At 37.8% G+C, this 22,855-nt stretch overlaps 1 protein-coding gene across 4 annotated transcripts in view; it reads right to left on the bottom strand.

Annotated features, from left to right (window-relative positions):
* The window catches only part of DCLK1 (doublecortin like kinase 1), a 237,143-nt gene that overhangs the window by 35,273 nt on the left and 179,015 nt on the right, over positions 1–22,855 (bottom strand). For all 4 annotated transcript variants that reach the window (XM_039696612.1, XM_039696610.1, XM_039696614.1 and 1 more), the window contains 5 exons: positions 17,103–17,187; positions 15,641–15,749; positions 10,781–10,838; positions 9,931–10,050; positions 4,668–4,814 (listed from right to left, as the gene is read on the bottom strand). In XM_039696612.1, the coding sequence (XP_039552546.1) occupies positions 4,668–4,814; positions 9,931–10,050; positions 10,781–10,838; positions 15,641–15,749; positions 17,103–17,187 (519 nt within the window). The remainder of the gene's footprint in view (positions 1–4,667; positions 4,815–9,930; positions 10,051–10,780; positions 10,839–15,640; positions 15,750–17,102; positions 17,188–22,855) is intronic.

Raw genomic sequence — 22,855 nt, 5'->3', positions numbered from 1 at the left:
AATGGGGATATGTGAAAATTCTATCTTAAAACCTGGTCTTCACAGCAGCAGCATGATCTTTTGCAGGGTTTTATGGATGCAAAGGGAGATTAAGATGTAGTCACATGAAAAAAAAAAAAAAAGCTAGAAACATCAGTAAAAACCCATAATTTTAAAGGCTGGCTCAGAGCAAAAGGGCCCCAGACCTGCAACACTGAAAACTAATGTCCTAGGGTTTTATGGATGCAAAGGGAAATTAAGATGTAGTCACATTAAAAAAAAAAAAAAAGGCTAGAAACATCAGTAAAAAACCTATAATTTTAAAGGATGGCTCAGAGCAAAAGGGCCCCAGACCTGCAACACTGAAAACTAATGTCCTAGGGTGACTTTATGATTTATTTTAAATCATGCTTTATTGTATCCCCCACCATCTGCTTATGCCAGATAATAAGTTCTGTGCCTTTAAGATTAGATCCAATACAAATGTTCGAAAAAAAATACAAAAATGTATCTAAATTAAACACTAGACTGTAAGTCTATATTTAATCAACGTGCTGGTTTGAGTCCTTGCTTGCCATTTTGGAATGTTTTCTATGATAGCACCTCAAAAAATGGAAACAGTCTACAGGAGACCTTCTTAATAATATCATCACTTTGTTATTTTGCAAGCCAAACCAAAGCCCTATGCAGTCTGGATCACCACTAGTGATATTGTGTAAACAATTTGCACCAAAACTGTGCAAAAATAGTAGGTGTCATGCTTCCTAATCAAAATCAAAATAATTCTTTATATATATATGTCTTGACCAGCTACTCCTACATCCAAAATCACATTTATCTACAACCGTTTTAAGAAGAAAATCCTAACTTTTTTTCTTATAAAAATACAATAAATTCTACATGGGAACCTTGAATAGCTGGAGCAAAAGTAAATTCTTGAAGTCTCTCACCAGTTTCCTACAGATCTGTTATAGCTCATACTAATTAGTTATATTATACAGCCCCCATCCCCCAGTTTCTTATTTGTTAATGTTAGTCATGCCTAGAGAGAAAACCCCTCTCTGTCCTGAATTCCTGCTTACCAGGTGATACAGCCACAAGCAGACATTCAGAATACACAAAATTCTTCTCCTCTCCTAATGTTATTTTTAAGAATTCAACTGGATCTTTAAGAGAACCAGCAATTTATAATGGATTCACATTTATCTTCTACTAAGCCAGAAAAAGTTATGTTTATAGAAAAGCACTGGAAAAAAAAAAGCAATTATGGTTTTATTCAAAACACAGTTTGTTAAATACATCTGGTTCCTGAAACTAAAGAAAGTGCACTCTGAAATGGCAGTAATAAATCTAATTTCAACAACCATTTTAATTAAAGTCTAGAGACTAGGGCTTTAAATATTCACTTGCTGAAATATGTAGAGTGTGCACTTAGACATCAAGAGCTGAATCTGGCCTAATTAGTATTTCATATTCTGTTTCATGCAGTTATCTTTCTACACAGTGCTCTCTGAGCTGTGCTAACCTAGCAAACATTTGTAAATTCCTTCCTTCAATAGACTACACCTTGTGGGACTCATCCATACTAGAAATTAATTACAGAAAAGGGTTTTTTGGCAATATTTACCAATGCAGACGGTTTGGTACAATGTATTTTCTAGTATTCTGCTTCATCTGTTTTGAGGAATTACTTTTCTTGGAAAACTACTTCAGTTGACTCGTAAAAATGAAGAAAGTAACTTTTCCTCACCCTGTTATGATTTCAAATAAAAAGAGCCCAGTGTGAAGCTGTGGTATGTTACTTGCCAGGCAAGGAATGGGAAAGAAAATTTAACGCTCATGTTATTCAAAATAAATGCTATATATGTTCCTGCATTTAAATACTGAAGGGCAATTAAAGAAATGGGGATTAGTGCAAATTGCCCACTACGTAGTGCTTTCACTGTTTCAACTAAGCTATAAAACTGTGTAATTGTACTACACTAATTGAATGCAGCCACACATAATTGTATGCCACCATATGTATCCTATTAGTATAAAGACTGTCAGTATTTTCTAAGCTGCTCTTGTGATCAGTGCAGATGGCAACAGTCAGAGAAGTTGTTCTCTAGGGTTTATTATATGGCTATAAAGACATCCCATGACTTGACAAAATAAACGTTCTAAATAGCAACAATTATGAAAAATGTTCCAATTAAAACATGGAAGACTCCCTAGAGAATAAAGAAACAAACAAAAATGCTAAAACATCACAGGTATTCAGCACACCCTAAACTCTTGCACAGTTGACCATTAGATGGACTTTACATGCCTTGAGGATAATATGGAATATTTAAGCAGTTAAAAAATAATGGGTGCTGCACACAGGACAGGTTCACACAGACAAAGATTTATTAGCAGGACCTAGATCTGGTCTCACACATTAGCTCTAAGACTGAAAGTTTCTTTTGGGAAGAAGGAAAAATTAAAAGAGACAAAGGAGGTAAAAGGAAAGGCTCTACTAGGGACTGGGAACAGATGAAATAATACAGCTCCAGGTGAATAGCCTCTTATCTCCTTCTCCAGAGCAGCATGATCCCCTTCACTCCCCATGTTCTTCTCCAGCAATTCTACAGCCTTGCTCATCCTCTCTATTGTCTTTTTCCTGCTCATGAGGTTGTTTACCTCAGGACATGCTTCTGTATACCAAAAGTTACAATCCATGAGTAGGAAAAGGCTGGGGGAGAAAGGGCTGATTCTCTCAACCTAGTGGCCAGGAGAACCAGCTATAACACAACCAGGGTTTGCATATGCAGCACTGTGACTGGAGCAGAGGGAAAGCCACAGCAAAGAAAAGGGAAAAATTCCTCCATGACCACCCTAGGTGAAGGGTTAAAGAGCTGCAAGGAAAAGGGCAGGCCACAAAAGGCAAGTAGAAGGTATTTAGCAAAAGAAATGCTAAGACCCGTGTGGCATTTTTCAAGTATTTTGCAAATGCCATGAAAATAATGCTAGCTGCCTAGCTGCAATTCTGTGACATAAGGAACCACACATCCCATTTGACAGCAAAGATAAAAGCAGAAACACACTGAGGCCACAGGCAGCCAATGTCAGAGCCAGGGTCAGAGCTCAGGTAAGGCTGGTTCCAAAGCACTCTTTTAAAGCAGCACTTATTTCTTTCAAGCACCTGATAAACCTTAGAGAATCAATGAAATTTATGAATCAAATGTTGTCTTTTGAGAATTAGGATGCTACAAGAGGTTAAATGCTGCATCCTTGCAGCTCAGTCTCAAAATCAATACACAGTTCTGGAAAAGCCACTCAGAAATAACTCAGCTACAATGTGAACAATGTGATCATTAATGGGTAATTACCAGAAAAGCTGAGCAGGTAAATCTAATACCTGCCCTGCTGCCCGGACCTCCTACCCATACCTCCTGACCACCTCTTTTCCGCAAGAATTTTAACTCTGACAAAAACAGAGTTTAGGCATTTACAGACAAGTCAAGACAGCAGCACAGCAAGGCTTGTCCCAGACCAAGAGACCCTCCTGCACACTCCGTGAACAGCATTAATGAATCATTAATGAAGAATGGGATTGCTACACCATCTGCATGCAGCCACCTATCAACACCAGCACCAGAAATTAAAATGGAGCAAAAGGGCCAAGAAAGGTGTATCAGTCAGTAGTGTCTAGTGAAACTTCCACCCAGTGTGTTTTCAGCAGTTACTGGAAAATGAGGGCAGGTCACTTCCTCACCCAAAACCTGCCACTAGAGGAACTTCAGCTGTAAAAATCCCACTGCCTGGAACTTTAGTAATATCTGCTGGAGTCAGCTTTCCCATAAAACCTCTTCATTGTCAAGCAGGATTAAATGCATTAAGTCATGGCTGAGAGCACAGAGCTGAGAGAACTGATACTCTATATTCTACGAACATTGTTTTACGGTTGCAGAATATATGGAGAATTGTGACATCCTGATATTGGAACATGTCAGCAAATTTCTGAAAACTCAGAACAGTGAAATAATTAGGAGAAGCTAATTTCTCAGGAGAAATAAAACTCTGTAGAGGATGCAACTGCTGCATTCAAGTGTGCAAAAATTCTGAGAAGACTAATTGCCAGGGTATGTTTTTCACTGTCTTCAGTGGATAAGGCTCATATAGATTTAGTCAAAAAACCAAATATTTAGATTGTCTGTTTGTGAAAGTGGCTTAATAAAAAGTGCTATAGGATTATTTGGGAGATGCAGTAGGGGAAGGACAATGAAGTTTCTTCCTCGCTCTGCTCTGATGTATGACATGATCAGGACACAACATTGACATGCACCATACTTGTAAAACTAAAGGGTTGCTAATTATTTAGGCAGTGACGGAAGTACAGAATAGTCTGCTGAGGACAGAACACTTATATTTATGAGAAGGTTGAAGTTATCCTGCAGTTTACTACAGGTTTACTTCTAGTGATCCTAGGAATAATTCAGCTGTTGTGTCCCATGGAACAGTCTAGACATACCACCTTATGTTACTGCAATTCCTGGGACAGCTGTTATTCTTAGGAGATCTTTACAATGCAAAGGTTAAAATTAAAAGATCAGTGACTTAACAGACTGAAATAAACTTGGCAGGCATGTGGAAGGAGGAAGTACAGACCTTTTCTCACACACTCTGAAGTTATCAGCAATACTGAAAAATGAATCTTCACTTACCAGTAGATTCTCCGGCTTGATATCCCTGTGGACAATGTTCAGGCTGTGAAGATATTTGATGGCACTGGCCAGATTGTAAAGCATCCCACTGGCATCCCGCTCTGTGTATTTGTTGGTGGAAGTAATAGCATCAAAAAGATCTCCTCCCTGGAGCAAAATTACCATGGGATATGAGAAACATTGCTTGTGAAATGACTGAAAAATTTAGGGAAGATCAAGGAACACTTTTAGAGAAGGAGGAGGAGGAGGGGAAGGGAGCAGCACAGTTTCCTTGCCGCTATAAACTATGGGTACTGTGATGACATCTCCCATAATGGCAGTTAAACATACCAATAACTCAAAACCATTGGTCATGACTGAGTTGGTCAGCCAAGGGGCTGGAGTTTCTACTGCAAACCATTCCCACCTGCTGTTGCTTTTGTAACATGTCCAGCACTTGCCAACCTGCATGTTCAGAGCCTGCTACAAATGTCTGGCAAGAGTACATACTTGCCTATCATGATGCCACTTACCAACCCTTGGCACTCTTTATAATAATCACAGATTGACATCAAACTTTTGCCCAATACCTAACTGAACCCAAGAAAGATGAAGGAACTCTGAGTAAAAACTCAGAACTCAAAGTTACCTATTTGCACTGCTATCATATTTTAAAAGTCTGTTTCCATCTCACAAAGCTTTGCAAACATTTTCTCTACACAAGATGTGAATTTTTTGGTAGTGTGATGCCTCTTGCAGTAAATACTGAATAACTTTACAGCATGTATGTAAGGCAATCATACTAGGAGACACAGCTGGCTGCTTGTGCCATTCTCAGCATGCTAATTCAGCTAAAAACTGCTGTCAGTGAAAGAAAAGCAATAAAACAAGAGAGAATGAAGGAAAGCAGAAAATAAGGAAAAACTAAATGGAAGTCCTCAAAGTTGAAATGATCTTCACCAGGGTCTGAGGTAGCCATGACTGTATTTCCTGAGATGAGCTGGCAAGTAGGGAGAGGAAACATGGAAGAGCTTGGACAAAGATGGAAGAGTAATTTTAAGGATGAGATTAAGAAGGGAGCTTGACAGATTGGAGTCAAGAACAGTGATCTTTTGGGAGATTCTACTCAGAGGTATTGAGCCTTTAGCCAAAATCAAAGCAGCATCACAAAGAAAACGCAATCCAACAAGAACAAAAAAAAAAAAAAAAGGCAAAGGATAGTTCTGCAAAAGCAAGGCAAAATTTCCCTGCTGCAGTGAAAACATCAAGAAAAAAAATCACAGAGGACTGTATTTAAAAGAAAAAGCATGTATTTTCTGAAGGCAACAGAGGAGTCCCAGCTTTGCCAGCTCTCATAGTTTTATCAACAGCTTCAAGATATTTTCTGGGTTTTTTTAAGGCTCAACACCAGAGTAAAGACTTTTTTCCACTTTCCAGAGGAAGGAGAGGGGGTGGGGGTGGTGGGGAAGGAAAAAAAATAATTTTTTCCGGGAATCATGGCTACAGAGAAAATGGTAGGAAAAGAGATCCATCAAAGACTCAAACCTGGTAAAACAGACTTCACTTGTTATAAAAAAAACCAAACAAATTATTAAGATTTTTGCATTGTTGAGGTGCAGCAGAAGTATGCCAGGGCAGGTTTATTCCCATTGTAGATACAAAATCCCAGGTCTTTAGAAATTGCTTACAGCCAAAAATTGTCAAATCTGAACCACATTGAACCTCTTGCCCTGGCTGGTGACTGTTCAAGACACATCAAGATACATAGTGTCAAGGAAAAGGAAGAACAAAAGGCCAACCTAAACCAGATAGAGGATTAGAGAAAAAAAGACCAAATATTTGGCAAAAGTACAATACCATGTACTTCATGGCATTATCTGATCCCTAAGTATTAGGTATCAGCATGTGGCAAAGTATGTGAGATAAATAATCTATCTTCCTTAAGCTCCTTCCTGTGAAACCCCTGTACCAGCTGCTTTTTAACATGAGGCAGTGGATTAGACAGATCTTTGGTCTTATCTAATATGTTCCAGATGCTCAGAAGAAGTGTCAATAACATCGGCAAAGCATCTGCCTCCAAAAAAAGAAAATAGTCTGAGCTATGAGGAGCAAGAATGAAAGAAGATGAGCCTTAAAAACAGAAGGAAAAATTTTGGCTTGAAGTCAGAAGAAAAGGAACAAATGTTCATGCACAGGAGAAACTTAAATTCAGAAAAAGATAGAGGCTGTAGAGCAATTTAACAGTCAAGCCAATCTGAAGCAAAATAATTTTCTCCATTTAAGCATCTACTGTAGTCGGTAAAGTTTCTTACCAGGTATCCTGCTAAGAAAAGAGAGTATATATTTATTCTGTGGGATTCTCTGCAATTAAAGGAGAGGTGATATCCTGGAAAGAGTTAACAGACCTGACAGCTATATCAGGCAGAATTGCTTTCAGACTTTCCTCTCCCCAAAGAGCACTTTAACCTGCAAGGTTCTGCTAAGCCGATTCACACAGCAGGTCACTATCATTTATTCAGGCACCAGGGGTGAGTTCAGGATGACATTTCAGTCTTAAATCCCCTGTTCTGGAGTGAAACAGGACCAGCAACATCTGAATGCAGTTTTTATCATCTGTGCACATGAGGAAGTGTACTTGGAACTACAGTAACCAATTATTTATTTATTACCTTGTTATGTAAATTATATGATCTCTCTTTTTCTTCTGCAAAAGTGAAATCATATCCTGGAGCAGTAAAGGAAACTCAGCAATAAATCTTGCTTCTTAAATTGGCCAAACCCCTGTTAGGTTTGAATAACAATTTTGTTTCGCTGTGTAAAAAGGCAATGTGCCAGAAACCAGGTCTTTGCTTCCTTTTACAAGCACCACTTGCAATGTGTTTATATTTGTATTTATGAAGTGCTTTTTCTTACACTTTACAAAGCAATGAATGGCCTATCTGCCATGAGGTGAGGGCGGGATTTGCAGCAGTCACTTATGTCAAACATGTTACTGCCAATTAATGCAGGGTGGTATTAACTGAAACCGGGCTCTGCACTATCAAGCTTTTCCTCCTTGCCTCTCTTTCTTGTCTGTGAGTCTGATTTAAAGCCAGGTCTTCAAAAGTCAGTCAATAACAGATGGTTAATCAATTCTAACAGTGCACACTATGAAATGGTAACAGTCAGCAATTGGTGAATTAACAATTAATGTCCTTCCAGAAATGCCTTCCCTAGTACCCAGAGAGTGCAACAAGGCTTTTCTTCCAACTGTATATTAGGGAATAGATGTTTGTATCAGAGAAACAAAGCTGGGTTCGCCGAATAAGGTTATTTCTTCTACATTTCTCATATTATTTCTCATATTTCTCATTCCTCTCATATTCTCATTTCTCATTTCTCTCATATTATTCTACATAAAAGTAAAAACTATTAGAACAGTGCTCTCTAGGATATGAGAAGTACAAATTCCTATAGAGCCCTTCCATAATACAGCTAAAAGAATATGTGCAGCAGTCTTTAAGAGTAAAGAAGAAAGAGCACAAAAAAACAGACTTCTCCAGAAAGTTAATACAATGTATGTTTTTTTTAATATACATCTTTAAGGGTTATTTTCTAAATTATTTTCTAAGAGTTTTCAGTCCCCTCCTCTCTCATTTAGCTGAGTAGGACTTAAATTAAAAATCCATTGGACACTACAGTTTACACATTTTTCAGTCATGAATAGCACAGCAGGTTTCACCCATAAAACCAGCTCTGTGCTTACATCTTGGCAGGTTAGACAAGGCACAGCTTTTAGTTCTTAGCACACCTCATGGGGCCAAGATGAAGGATTTGTCAATGCAGGCTAAAAGCTGTGGCTACATGTGATCACGGTGCTGTGCAAGGGGATTGAGGTACCTTTGAACAAGCTCTCACAGACACTGAGGAAAACCGACAGTAGCATGGATTTCATGGTGAGCTCACTTAGAATAGAATAAAGCAGTAATTGTGATTAAAATAGTGCTAGATGGCTAATGGTATCTGATCTCAAGCTGTGCTATTTCACATTGCATGCCTAAGAGTGAGAGAGGGCATGAGAGAGATTGTCAAGGGAGTGGGGAAATTATTCTGGGCTGCTTACACAAAGGGATTCATGGCATGAAAGAGTACCAGTATTTTTCTTTTGTCTTAGGATTTAACTCTTTCATCAGAGAAAATATCTCAGCTCCTTAGTACCAGCACTTCCTAGTGTGCTTCCTCAGAGCTTGGAGGTGGTGGACAGTGGGGACAGGGGGACCATAATCTCCGCAGCACTACTCAAGCCAAATAGGGCATCTGTCAGGTGCAGACCTACAAGGACAATGTTGCCATCTCCTAAGATGTGGGGCACGGACTGAACTTCTCATGGATGACAAGATTTTCTTTCCCAAATTGCCACAAGGACAAGGGAAAATCTGTGGGCATCCGCCCATGAGGCACACAGCTTTCGACTGGGAACATGGCTGGTGTCACTGCTGCTGCCACAGAGCATGGGGGATAATGGAACAAACCAAAAAACCTTCTCATTCTACTTGCTCTTGTATCACAGACCAGAGACTGAAAGGGTATTTAAGAAACAGCTGGACCTGGGATTGCCCTATTTAATATCTCAATGAGGCACCTACACCTTCTAACCTCCACCTACAACCAGATCAAAACAGATCAACAATCCTGTTTGCCAAAAAGCACTTTCTCTAAGTCACTGTGAAGAAATAGGGTCCAAAATATAAATTACTGCATTTGCAAATTTACTTTTTAGAATAGAACCACACTTTAAACAGAAGGCTTTTCTTTTTCATGTTCCCCTTCCTTCAGCTTAAATTTAGATTGCTATCGAGGAGGCAAGTCTGACACTGTGTTAATACAAATCAATAGAGAAAAAACACATTTAATATTGTTTAGATTTAATGTTTAGATATTACCTTTCACCCTTTTGTATTTTGAAGGCTGGTATTTATGGCTATTTGGACTGGGTATATTTTCAATTCACCTCAAGGCAGATTAAAAATTTTTAACGAGTTTTCTTCTGGTATACAAAGTACTGTCAACAGAACACTTCCAAGTGTGGCTTACAGGTAGTCAGAAAAATATTTGAAATATTTGAAAGCTAATTTAAAAAAATCTGACAGTTGATTACATATCTTTCAGTAGGATGCTAGATCACTTTCAGAGATCTCTTCCACTCTACATTATTCTGTGATCCCATGTTTTTAGTAAGCCTAAGTAGGAATGGAATTTTTCAATATGGTTGATACAATAAGCAGCTTGACTCCAAAACACTTACCTTTACAAGTTCCATGACAAGGTACAACTCAGTTGGCATGTCCATCTCCTCAATCAGAAGTACAATATTGGGATGCTTGACTCGTCTTAAAATAGATACTTCATTCTGGATCATGTGCTCCTGACACACAAAAAAATCTTCAATGAATGTGGGTTAGTGGGAAACAAAATTCACAGCAGAAAAAGCAGAGAGAATTGGGAGCTGCACGGATTCTCTGGGGTTTTTGAAAAAACTAACAGATGTTGCCTCCAGCAACAGAGAAGGAACATGTTTAGAAACATCAATGTGGTAACTGAAAGAAGAGAGAGTGGAACACAGAAAAAGAAACGGAAGAAAAGATGTGTTTCTGGTGCAGAGAAAAATGAAAGCTTTTAAAATTTTCTCTGATGCAGAATCTTGAGATTTAACAACATGATAGCATCTTCTCACAGAATTTTGTTACTGATTTTAAAAGTTAACAATCACTTGGTGACTTGGCAAAATTGACATTAATTTAATTAACCTATGCCTTACACACAGTGACCAGTGTTGTTACAATTATTTGTATTATTTTCTTCTTTCTATAACACCTGGAATTATGAAAATTAGAGGACATAATTACATGGATAAAGAGAAAGGAGTCAGGCACAACCAACCAACTGGAGAATCATCACACAGGTCTAGAACAGCACATGACTTCCTTTACTGCTGAAACTCCAAGAGTCTCCTGAGGGCAGGCAAAGACTTCAACCAAAGAGATTCTAACACTTGTCAGGATGGACACAAAATACCAACAGCTTCTCCAAATGATCTCTCACAAAAAATATTCCAGGAAAAAAAAATCTTTTGGTCTCATATTTTTTCTACTTACTTTTCCTCTACATTTACTTTTCTTGATTATTTTCAGAGCATATTCTCTACCAGTTGATCTGAGAAAAGAGAAAAAAACCCATGTTTAATGACATTGAATATTTTTCTCAGTTGAGTTTATATTTGTTATATGAGTATAATAAGTGTAGTGGAAAGTTCTAGTAAAATATTCTTTTTTCTTTTTTAAGAAACAAAGCTTAGATTTGACTAATGTGAAATTGAGCCAAAGTTATTAAATATGCATGCCTGAGAAAAAGACATGATTTTTTGTTTTAAAATGAAAGCATTTCAGTGTTTTTAAAATATAAAAAACTGCTTGACTTTTTCTTCCATTTTGTAATGAAAATTGTTATTACTTTGTCATTTTTATTTAAAAATGCCATGCAGTGTTCACAGGTTCAAATATTTTCAAAACAAAGAAGTTTTCTATCCTACAAAAAATACAGCCCATGGAATATACTTACTTACTTTTTACTTAAAATGAAAAGTCATTTGTTTGCATATCTGCAGTCACAACTGCGATGATAAAAAGGTCAGTCCTTGGAAATTTTTTTTATGTATTCAGTAATTATAGGATATTTAGCAGAGTTAAATATGTTGGCTTTTAGGCAGAATGTGGAAGGTTATGGAGACTGAAAGAAATTAGTTCAGGATGAGAACACATCTCCTTTTAACTACTGTGTTGTTTTGAATCCTTATAGTATTTATCACTACTACATGTACATAGTCATCTATTATCTAGAATACTAACATAGACAAATTAGCTTGTAGACAAGTTAACAGTATCAACTTCCATTTCTTAATTTAGTTGCAAAACCAAAAGATGGCTGTAAGAATGAAAACAATAAGCTCTGCTTACAAGCCCCAGTTTCACTATAACTTTAAATGGAAAAAGGATAATTTAAGAAAAACATCTTACTGAAATATTTTCATTTGGTAATACGAACCTAAACAGGTTACAAATGTCTATTTCATTGCCTTTGGGCATGTTTGGTTAAAAATTAAGAAAAAAAATAACCTTTCAAAAATACAGGGTCATTTTTTCATTTTTCATTTCACAAGAGACAGTAGTTAAACTCATACAGAGCATGTTCAACAGAGATGAACATGCTCTAAATATTCATGCTTTAATGTGTCTAAAACTGTGCTCACTCTGTCAAACAGGACATGCAAAGTGAGTAATACACTGAAAGCACTGTATCTGGAAAACAACTGGGCATTTTAATTTCCATATTAAAAATTGAGGAATTTCTCTGGCAATGATGTACCACCAATTTCTAATTTAAGGAAAAATGGGTAATTCAGTAAAAAACAAAAATACCACCAAAATATTCATTCTGGCAAAGAGCTAAAACTGCCTCTATTAGGACATCAATTAAAAGAAATCACAGAAGATAAGAAAGTTTATGAATTGGGGGGAAAATTACAGCATACCTGTTCAAGATTTACACAAATAAAAATTAAAAACTTCTCCTATCTGTACTCCCCCCACACAGGGGTTTGATGCTACAGCCCCCCAAAATGGGCTGCACTCCATGTGGGGTGCCCCCTTCCCATGCTGCTCTGCAGTGGCTATAGTCCAAGCTCAGTGAGGGGACAAGAAGAGATTTGGACACTATTTTTGGGACTCAAAGGAGGAAGTTGAACAAGAAATATTAGAAATTAAGATATCCGGGGTTCAAACTCAGACAAAATATAGCCTCTTTCAATAGCAGTCTCTTTCAAGCTGCTTGGTTGCCCTAGGAATGCTTCCTTTCTGTCATGAGAAAGGAAATTGATGGTTTTTGTTGGCCATGGGAGACTCCATGTACTCCAAGACACTGGGAAATCTGAGCTAGTGAGGAAATGTCAGCATTTGAAAGAATCTGAAAGTTAAAAATGAACACATATAAAAACACCGCAGGACAAATTGTGCATACGATGGAGCAGATATGTAACAAGCAGATGACAACTCTGACTGTTCTTTGTTTTGGTAAAAAGAAAATTAAAGCTAAGATAATGTAAATCCTTTCCCCTGAAAAGCTGCAGAACCACGGCCTGTCAGCAGCGCTGCAACTTACACACCACCAAAATATATGCATGGCCATGTCAGAAATTCACCATGAAACAGGCATCTCACCTCTCACCTAAAAAACTATAAAAAGGGACCACAAAAAGAAGGCAACATGCTATGGCTGGACAGGAGTCTGGACCCACTGCATTACCACAGAGTTAGACCTCTAGCTCATAACAGGGCTTGGTGCCATGTTCCCTGGCTCTTTAAACTTTTGCAGAGATTCAGACTGCATGGGAGACAAAAATCTATCTTTGTTGCATTTTTGCATGCATTAAATGTATTTAAGAGTGTCTGCCTGTGCATTCACAGATGCTCAAAACAGGATTTAGAAGTCCACATGTGAAAATTTTGGAGATGGTTTTTGGTTTCTATTTGGACTGTTCATTGTCAGAGGAAAACTCCTGTTAATGTATTGAAGTGCTCAAAGACCTCTAATAACCAGTGCTCACAGTCTGATCTCACAGCTATGGAGCAAGACTATTCATGACACCAGTGAATTTGTGTAGCAAGACCCATTCCTACTTGTTTAACACCTTATGGTGCTATTCCTTTGAAGTCCAATGCACATAGGAATTGTACTCCACAAGGAAATGGAAAATTCTCTATCCCAAGTATCACCCCATTAATTCTGGCTCTGCAAATGATGGACATATCAGACTGTGAAGTGAGGTGGTTAAAGCAGTTTAAAAAAAGAATGAAAAGAATATTTTTGAAGGAGTTTCACAGGTACTGGTATAATTTACCATCTGAGTCTTTAATTTCTCCTTCCTATACTGCTTAAGAAGTATAAACTAACAGAAGCAATTCCATTCAACAATTCTATTTCAATTTTCAAGATCTCCCAAAGCAGTAGCTCTCAGATAGAAATGGGATCTATAGAATGGTATAGCTCAGAGACCACAAGACTATATATCTGGAAATACCTGGGTAAAAATGCTATTTGAGTACATTAGACACACCACATTACTGGATACTTCTGGGACCAGTGGGATAGACAAGAGGACAGGAAATAGTTTTCATTCAAGGTCTCTAGAATATTGTAATCAGCATTATTTTTAGGTGTGATGGGACCTACATTTAATTTTGTTAATGTATTTTCTCTTCATTTGGGAAATAATTGTGACATGAACACTAGCACATTTGTACTGTCTCAGCACAAATTGCATTTTCAGCTGAATGAGTTTATTAAAACCACAACTTCTCTTTATTTTAGCTTCTAATCTTCTTTTCTTAGTCACGATTCACTCTACCTTGAGCTGCCTTTTTCTCTTTTCTTAGAAAGAGAGTTTGGGTGAAAATGGGTGTTTTCACCCATTTCTTTCATTAGTCATGTCCCTCCATAGGGTTTTAGAGTGCTTCCTTTCTTTTATACTGTTTTGCTTTGCTTCCTTTAGGTTTCCATACAGTTCAGTGCTCAGACCCTGAAGTTTGATCTGAACAGCTACTGCCCTCTGGATGACCAGCTCCACCAAAAACTGGCTCTGGCAGAACACTTGAGGCCTCACCAGAACTTTGGCCAAGTCCCACAAGCAGACTGTCAGCTGATATGAAATCCACTCTCACCCTTTTCCCCAACAGCTGTCTTCATGATCTCCAAGTTGCACTTTTGAATGCAGAGGTGGACCTGTATTTTTCCAAGGAGACTAGTTTAAAACCAGCCAAGCTAATTTATCATTGTCTGTAAGGAGATCTAATCTCACTCTCCAGAGTTTATACCACATTCTTACAGACTAAAGAACACTTTTTTCTTTGAGCCCAAAGGTGAAGTTATAGTCCTCTGTAAGAGTTTCCTCTCCAAGATATGATAATAGGGGATAGAAAACTTACCTGATGAAATATCATTCTCAAATCTTGACATCTCTATTGTTCTCTCTTTTGGACACCTCTGGCTCTGGCAGCTTTTTATTTGTCTGCACTGCTACTATCTAACATGAGCAATCCTACAGTTGTTTCACATACAGGTGAAATACCTTCTCCTATTTTTAACAATACCACTAAAAGGCAATCACAGTTCTACTTAGAGCATTCCTGCTTGGTTCCCTATTTTTTATACTCTTAAGGTTGGGTAGAGCAGGTTCAAGCCTGAGCAAATTTAGAAACAGACAAATGAACTAGTCAACCTGGACATTTTCAGCAACGCTGACAATTGAGGTGACTTGTGACTTCTCTAATCTGGAGTAGACATCTAAAACCAAAGACTGTTTTGACCTCTTAGCAGTAAAGGTCACTGAAGAAGTTAGATTTTGGTGTCTGCAGTGAGGGTCATAAAGTTGGAGGGAGAAAATACAATGGCACAAAGTAGACAAGCCGGAGTTAGACGTTCATTCATTAAAAAATAAATATGGAAGAGGCTACACCTCAGTGTCAGATGGCAGAATAGCCTGGTCCAAAATTACCTCCTTGTGCTGACCATTGCCACTACACCCCAAACAGAGAACTTCTTGGCATCTTTACAGAGTGCTGCTGTATGTGAAATGTTCCACTGGTCTAATGTAAAAGGAGCACTGCAAGAACATACTGCAAGAAAAGATGTTATTTCAGTGCTACAAGAGAGATTTAACACAAGGAACTGGTAAAATCATGTGGAGTGTAGCAGAAAAAACCCATATAAATCCCACAAGAATTAAATTCATACATTGCCCCTTGAACTTTCTCTTTTTTTAATTTGAGAGGACATTAGTTTTTCCATCTGGCATTGGGACATTACCTTATTACATTTCTGTATTCTACAAATAAAGATACAGTCTGGAAAAACATGACATTAATAATTATTTTTTACAGTAATAAGCATATTATCCTCCTCACCTTTCTATACACTCCTTCACAATAGCAAAATTTCCGTCTCCTATAGTCCTTCCAACTTTATATCGCTCTGCTATTGACGCTGGAACCTGGAAACCTTCCTCCAACACTTCTGAAAGAATCATTAGTACATTTTTATTGTTAGTGAAGGAAACACAGATGTTGCACATAACATGCATTTTAAGTCCATGGTTTAGGAGCCTGGAAACCATTCAGTCAGTATCTCACTTACTGTACAGTGAAACCATGCTGCTGACATTGTATATACTCAACAGGTTTCATGCAGATACAATAATGAAAAATAAGACTTCTGGGGGCTCAAACATACCACCATTTGAGTGTTATATAGTTGCCATTGCAATATGCCCCCAAGACAAAACCAAAATTGTATTTTTTTAATTACGAAAAGGCCTCTGTGATCTGCACAAGCGCAGACCAGCCTCCAAAAAGGGCTGGAACTCCTTGACACAGCATGATTAAATATATGTACCAAAGAAGTCCAACACTCAAGCACTTATTTTATTACATCCTGTAAACTGAGACATCCATAAAACTCCTCATGTGCTAAGTGCTAGTTCTCCCCATCCCCCAATATCAAATATTTAGTTTTTAAACAAATGTTCTCAATAATACTACCTCACATGCAACCTGGGTACCAGATGTTTAGGTAAAATTGCATTACACAGTGTCTAAGCATACGAGAAGCTTGTAGTTTAATGTGCTTTAGTGCTCATTCCTGTACTATTATTTTTAAATGTATTTGAAATAGTGTTACAAATACCTAACATGCCTCTAAAAGCTGACTGTAAACTGCAGCTGATACAAACTACGATATAAATATTGTAATGTAAAAAAAAATAGCCTCTCAGAAACGAGATTTGTGTTTACACTCTTTAAGACAGCGCATTTAACTGGGTATTACTCTGTCCTTTGTTCCAGTTTAGTATTAAAAGTGAATGCTAGGAATGCTAGGACACAAGGAGGCTGGGGTTTGTCTGAATTCACAGACAGCTCGAAGAGTTGTTCTCCAACAGGAGCACAGATACACACACACGTACACAGATGTGCATGTGTATGAGCAGACCTTGCCCCTCAGCCAACTTGCTCAAAGCCCTAGCAGGGAGTAAGACTGTCCATTTCTGAGTAAAGACCCAAGACTGCAGTGTGTTCTTTCATACCATGGCAGATAAGACAAAAATATTGAAATAAGCCAGTCAGCACTGTGTTGCTTGCCGAAATAAAACTTCAAGTATTCTGCAATAAAAATACCTCTGAAGAGTGATGTCCAGATCAACTCTGATCCACAGTGAACCTAACTGGCTTGCTAAGGCTGAGGAGCTTCCTCACAGAAAATTATCCAGCCTGCAATGCTCCCACCTTCTCTGGCAGGAAGAATGACTCATTTCCTACACAGCTGCTGTTATCACTACACTGACTGCTTTGAAATGTCAGCTCCAAATGTTACCTTCTGCAGGGCCATCATTTTCATCCATAGAGCTGCAAACTTTGGTGGATGCTAATGAGGTAGAGGAGCCACTGTGTTGGGAGCTCTGGAAATGGAGACACAAATGAAAACAGATGATTTTTAAGAAGCACAAGTACCCACAGCACGTTCCTGCTGGACGCATGTCCTGGAGAGGCTTCAGTATTCCAATGTAAAGAATTTACTTCGGTGGATGGATACGTGGATGCTTGGGAAGAGTCCAATTTCTTCCACTGAAATTACACTTTTGGTAACCTCACACTGCTGGAGAGATCCTTGATCCACTAAGTGCAGCAATGTGCCTGCAAGAATACTTTGATGTATGCTCCAACAGCTTCTCCCCATTCCACACACATTTTGTCAGGGAAAACTGAAGAGCCTTATGCCCTCTGCAGGCCAAAGACCATGTTCTTAGAGACCCTATTAACTCAGCAGGCACTAGAGGAACCTAAGTCTTTGGTTGGCTGTGTAATGGGCAAAATTCCTCAATTTCACAAACCTCCCTCTGTTGAAATCCTCCCCAGTTTTGTTCTAAAAGGGAGAAATCATTATGGTAATGTATGAACAAAATAAAATGTCAGGGTGAAAAATGGTTGTTGTTTCACAGGAGCATTTGACTGGGGGTAGCTCGGTTGAGGCAGTAACTCTGTTCTTGTTCTCAGTTTCAAGCACTTGTCCTGCAACTGTCTGAGCTTGTCTGTACAGCTAATGGGGGGATGGCAGTGTCTCTGTGGCCCCTCAAAGGAAACTTGTAGTCACCCACCTTGGATGCCAGAATTGTAGGAGACAGGATCACACCAGGGAAACCTTCCAAAGCACTTATCAATTCCTATCAGTTACCTATGGACTTTAGGAAAACTGCTTCATCATGCATCTAGATGGATGAAGCTCCACAGACATTTGAGATGGACAGGATTTCACCCAAAACTTTTATCCTGTGGTGCATAACAATTATACAAATGCATCTTCAGGATTCTCCTATCTCCAGAGGAAGCCAGAAGCTACAAATGTAATGGTGGCCCTTCAAACTTAAAGCCAAACTAAGCATTTCCTCAAGTCGTCTTATTACAACTTAAGTGAAAAATATTCAGAGGATTTGCAAAACTAAAACTTTCTTGGGCTCGTATCATTCACATGCTGAAAGTGCTGCAGTATTTCATTATCTTCTTCACTCTATATATTACATAGATTGAAGGCTGTACTTCATGTAACTAACACTACCACTTCCTTATCACTGTTTGCAAGCTTTTTAGATGCCCACAATCATGGTGTCAATCCACTTTACAAATTAAATACAACTACTTTGGAATTATTTCTTTTGTCTGACACTGTAGAACACAGCTGATGACTGGAGCAAGAGTAACTAAAATTGCAGCAGTTTGGATATTTGCTGAGTACCTAGCCAGGGAAAATGCAGTCAGCAGACTTTAAATCTGGCCAGTATGCTGAGTTAATTTGAGAAGAATGACTTTTAATTTCTCCCACAACAAAGGTCAGATGACTTAGACAAAGTCTGAACTTGGCCTATTTTCCACTAAATAATCCTGAGAGCTTGCACATCCCATTCTTTGCCCTTGTTTCCTTTAATGAACCCCAGCTCCCTGTGTTCATCCAGGCAAGTATTTCTTCTGAGCTTTGACCAGAACTGAAGAATGCATTAATCAATTTTTGGACTGTTTTTGTTGCCTCTTGACAACAGAAGTCAGAAGTCAGCACTGAGTGATTTTATGCAGTTTGCTAAGATATTGCTGCTCTTGTTTCGTGGTCAGGACGTGTTTATATATGTTCTATTCCTGTACTAAACTCTGCGTGACATCCCAGTAAAAACTTACCTCTGGTTCATTTTTGAACAAATGAGCAGATGTGGATCAAGGTAACGGGAAAATGCTAGGAGTTCTCATGCCTGGAGAAGTCAATCTCAAAGTCTATTTTTATACACGTGTAATGAGAGAATTGTTTCCTTTACAGTCTTGCTCATAAAATAAGCAGAAAAACATGTTCTCTCTACTAATTCTGCTATGTTTGTTTCTTTTCCTAGAACAGACATACAATTTCATATTTATTTTCCCACTTCACAGTATTTCTGAAAGGAATTACATTTTAAATATGTTTAATATTTATTACTTTTATAATAAGGAATGAATCATTACAACATTTAAGGAGTACAATCACAAAAAGGTTAGTGCTAGATTTTTCAACAGATTATTTAACAGCTGCTTTTTTCTTTTCCAGCTTTTGCACTTTAAATAGCGAGATTACACTTTTAAGTAGATGTAAGGTCAAGGCTGCTGACTGCACAGCACTGCAGCTTCCTTTAGCATCCTGATGCCTTCTTTACAGTCTTGCAGTCACTGCTCTCATCTGTGAGAATGGGAGATGTGAAAATCAAGACCTAACTCAGTGGCCACAACTTCTCAGAATGGGTGCCTAGAGACATTCAAATTTCTATTTGAGGACTGAATTTTTCAAAGACCATAAAACAAGGCTTAGCTGAGAAATGCAATTGCTCAGTTCTTCTAAAACTAGATATTCTTCAAAGGCCCATTTAAACAAAGCATTTTAGCAAGTGCTTCAATTTAAATAGAAATAATCCTAATGGTCTACATATAAGTGAAATTAAATTGACTCCTAAATATGTCTTGAGCAAACTCCTTAAATATGAATTTAACCTAGGTTTGGTCTAATAGACTGAAAAAAAAGTGGCCCACAGAAAATTTAAAGTAAAAAATTTACTTCATACTGATGTTTTAAGTATATTTACTACTTTTCTTATTGGCACTGTTAAAGATGGGAAGGTTAAAAATATTATTTTGTTAACAGAAGAACTGAAATAATGCATTTGTAGCATATAACATACCACTGGTGTGCAAACAAAGCATACAAAGCATTTGGTGACATCAGCCTGTGAAGCATTGGCATGGAGGCAGAGGCAGAACTTGCCAGTGACAAGGAAGCAGTAGCTAGAAAGATGTGCTAAAAATACACACTGAGACTTTTAAAACTTTAAATAATTATTGAAAAATATATAAAAACATACTCTTCATTATCTTTGCTGAACCCCTCCTATTAAACAACAGATTGAAAATAAATTAGGAACTGGACATTTGCACATATTCACCAAGTCTGCTGGCAGCGCCCCTTTCACAATTAAAGAGATGTTACTGGAGAAACACAATACAAATATTTTTGTCTTTATTCAGTCCTCTCCAACAACACGCAGGCATTTATTTATTTATCTTTACTTCAGCTAGAAAGAGATTTCATTTATTTAGACTTTAATTAGCTCGCTGTTCTCACAAGCTGAGAGCCCTGCGGGTCCAGCAATCCTTGTGGGTCTCAGTGTTCCTTCCAGCTGGCTTGCCAGTCGTGAGGCACTCTGTCGTGCACGCTGTTGCCCTCACAGATGTGGACCCCATCAGGGATCTTGCAGATGGGGAGGGGGGAAAAAAACCCTAAGCAAGAGTATAATCTCTTCAACACACAGACTTTAATGCAATTAGCTGCTTTAATTTTAAGAGATGCTGAGGTGCTTGGAATGTCATCGCTTTTACACAGATTTAAAGGGGTCCAGTTGCACAGGTTGCCAGCACATGGCCGGTTTTATGGCACACCTTCATAAAAGCGAGGGCATAAAAAAATCGGGTCTTTGGTGTAAGGATTTCAGATCCTATTCAGGTTTATATAACAGATGGCCAGCACACCACACACCTCACTGATGTGAATGCAAACATTAGCACTATAGAGTTTCAGCCATGTCTCACCCGGAGATTTATTTTGCAACTGTTTGGTAAATAGTTTGTATCTCAGTGGAAACCGTGCTAAATTCATGAAAAAAAAAAAGACAGCAAAATAAAAATTACTGTAATGTCTCTTTGCTGATACTCACCTTTGTCCTAAATTAATCTTAAAATCCCACACCAACTAAACAGCAGGAATTATTCTTGTGGACTATTAGTGTCAGCAGTTATGAAAAGAGACTTAAACAAGTATGACTAGAAAGTTTGTTAGTGCAATTGTGATTCCAGAATCTCAAATCCCAAACACTGCATTCTATTTTCTAAACCTCTCAAAACCTTTCTTAGTGCATGTGGAATCTACAATGTCTCTCAACAATAGATTCCTTTGTATTTTTTCAGTACGAAGGAAGCATCTGGATGAAATGTGAGTAACAGAAAAGCACACAGGTGTAATGCTAAGTTTGGATCCCATGAAAAGTTCTACTCTTTTAGAAACTGGCTTAATGAAGTGAGGATTAAAATTAGTAAACAAAGTGTAAATTCAGGAAGGAGGCTCAGGAGAAGGGAATTATTAATATCTTTAAATTATGCCTCCTAAGATGACTGTCTTCCAAAGAACTCTACTGAATCTTATAAAAAAAAAAATACAAAAAGATAAACATGTAAGATGAAGTTCAACTCAGTAAGGAAAAATAGCTTTAAAACTGAAATGAAGCATTTATCCCCCACGGTCATCTCTTTTGGAGCCCATACTAGTGTTCAGTCTGATTATAAAACAATCTTTGCAAGGTAGCTCTCATGGCTTCCTGACAGGCTCAGCTCCTTTGCATAAAGATGATCATGAATAATGGTAAAATAAAGACAACCATCCAGTACAGGCATTAGCTTTTAAAGACTTTGAAGGAGATAAAAAAATTCCCATAATATGCAAGTGTTAAGCAAGAAATAAGTGAGTCAATGAACAGCAAAATGGTACATTACCAGCGAACAAAAGCAGAGAACAGCTGATTTAAAACAATAAAGTAATACATTTTGGTGCAGCTTATAAGAAGAGAAACTGATTTTTTTATTATTCAACTTAGAGAGAAACAAAGGGTTACACTGAAATTCCTTCTCCCAGCTACATCCAGTAAAAAAATGTTTTTGATTTTCTTTTGTTTAACCATACATTTTTCTGCCCAGCCAGCTGAAACAGGGGAAAAAAGCTTTCATGTAAACAGTACAGAGTTGGCAAAAAAATTACTTCATGAAGAAAAATGAAATCCACAATCTTCATGCTGAAAGAATGGAAACTAATGGAGTTCAATGTATAGAAAGAGAAATGATGCAATTGTTTTCCTTTCCAGTTTGGATACTGCACTAAACCAGCACATCAGATTCAAATTTATTTATAAACTGTTTCATCTGGAAAGGAACAAGAAAAAATGTATGCAAACCTGCTTACAAACTTATTCAAAATTCTACATCCTGCCCTGTTTTGTTAGACACTTGACTTGAGAGAGGCCCTACATAGGGAAGTGATTTTTTTGTTGTTGTTCATTTATGCAATTCAGGATTTACACAGCTCAGAGAGGAGATAAGTTCAAATGGTACAAGCAATTATCTGGTGTATTATCAGGGTCTTGTGTTGGTTTTCTTCTTAGAGGGACAGAGGAACAAATGGGAGTGTTTGCAAGGAAAGGGAGCTGACAGACTGAAGTTAAATTTGCAAGCTTGAAGCACTCTGCTTTATTAAGATCCCCTCACTAAGCTGCAGCATTGGATGCTTATACACTCATTTGATTTGTGTGACAAGACAATTCAGAAAGACAAATATAGTTTCCTACATAGTATTTAACAATAAATTTAAATCTAACCTCCACTAGTTCCTAACAGCTGCTTCCAAAGTTGAGCCATAATTCACTCTAGGCTCACTCAGCCTTTGACATCATTCAGAAAAGATTGATGATATAAAAAGTGAAATATCAGATTTGTGGTAACGGAAGTTATTACTGTCAT

This window comes from Passer montanus, unplaced genomic scaffold (genome assembly GCF_014805655.1).
Source record: "Passer montanus isolate IOZ18808 unplaced genomic scaffold, ASM1480565v1 scaffold99, whole genome shotgun sequence".
NCBI lineage: Eukaryota > Metazoa > Chordata > Aves > Passeriformes > Passeridae > Passer > Passer montanus.
This window is presented reverse-complemented; position numbering and strand designations above follow the sequence as displayed.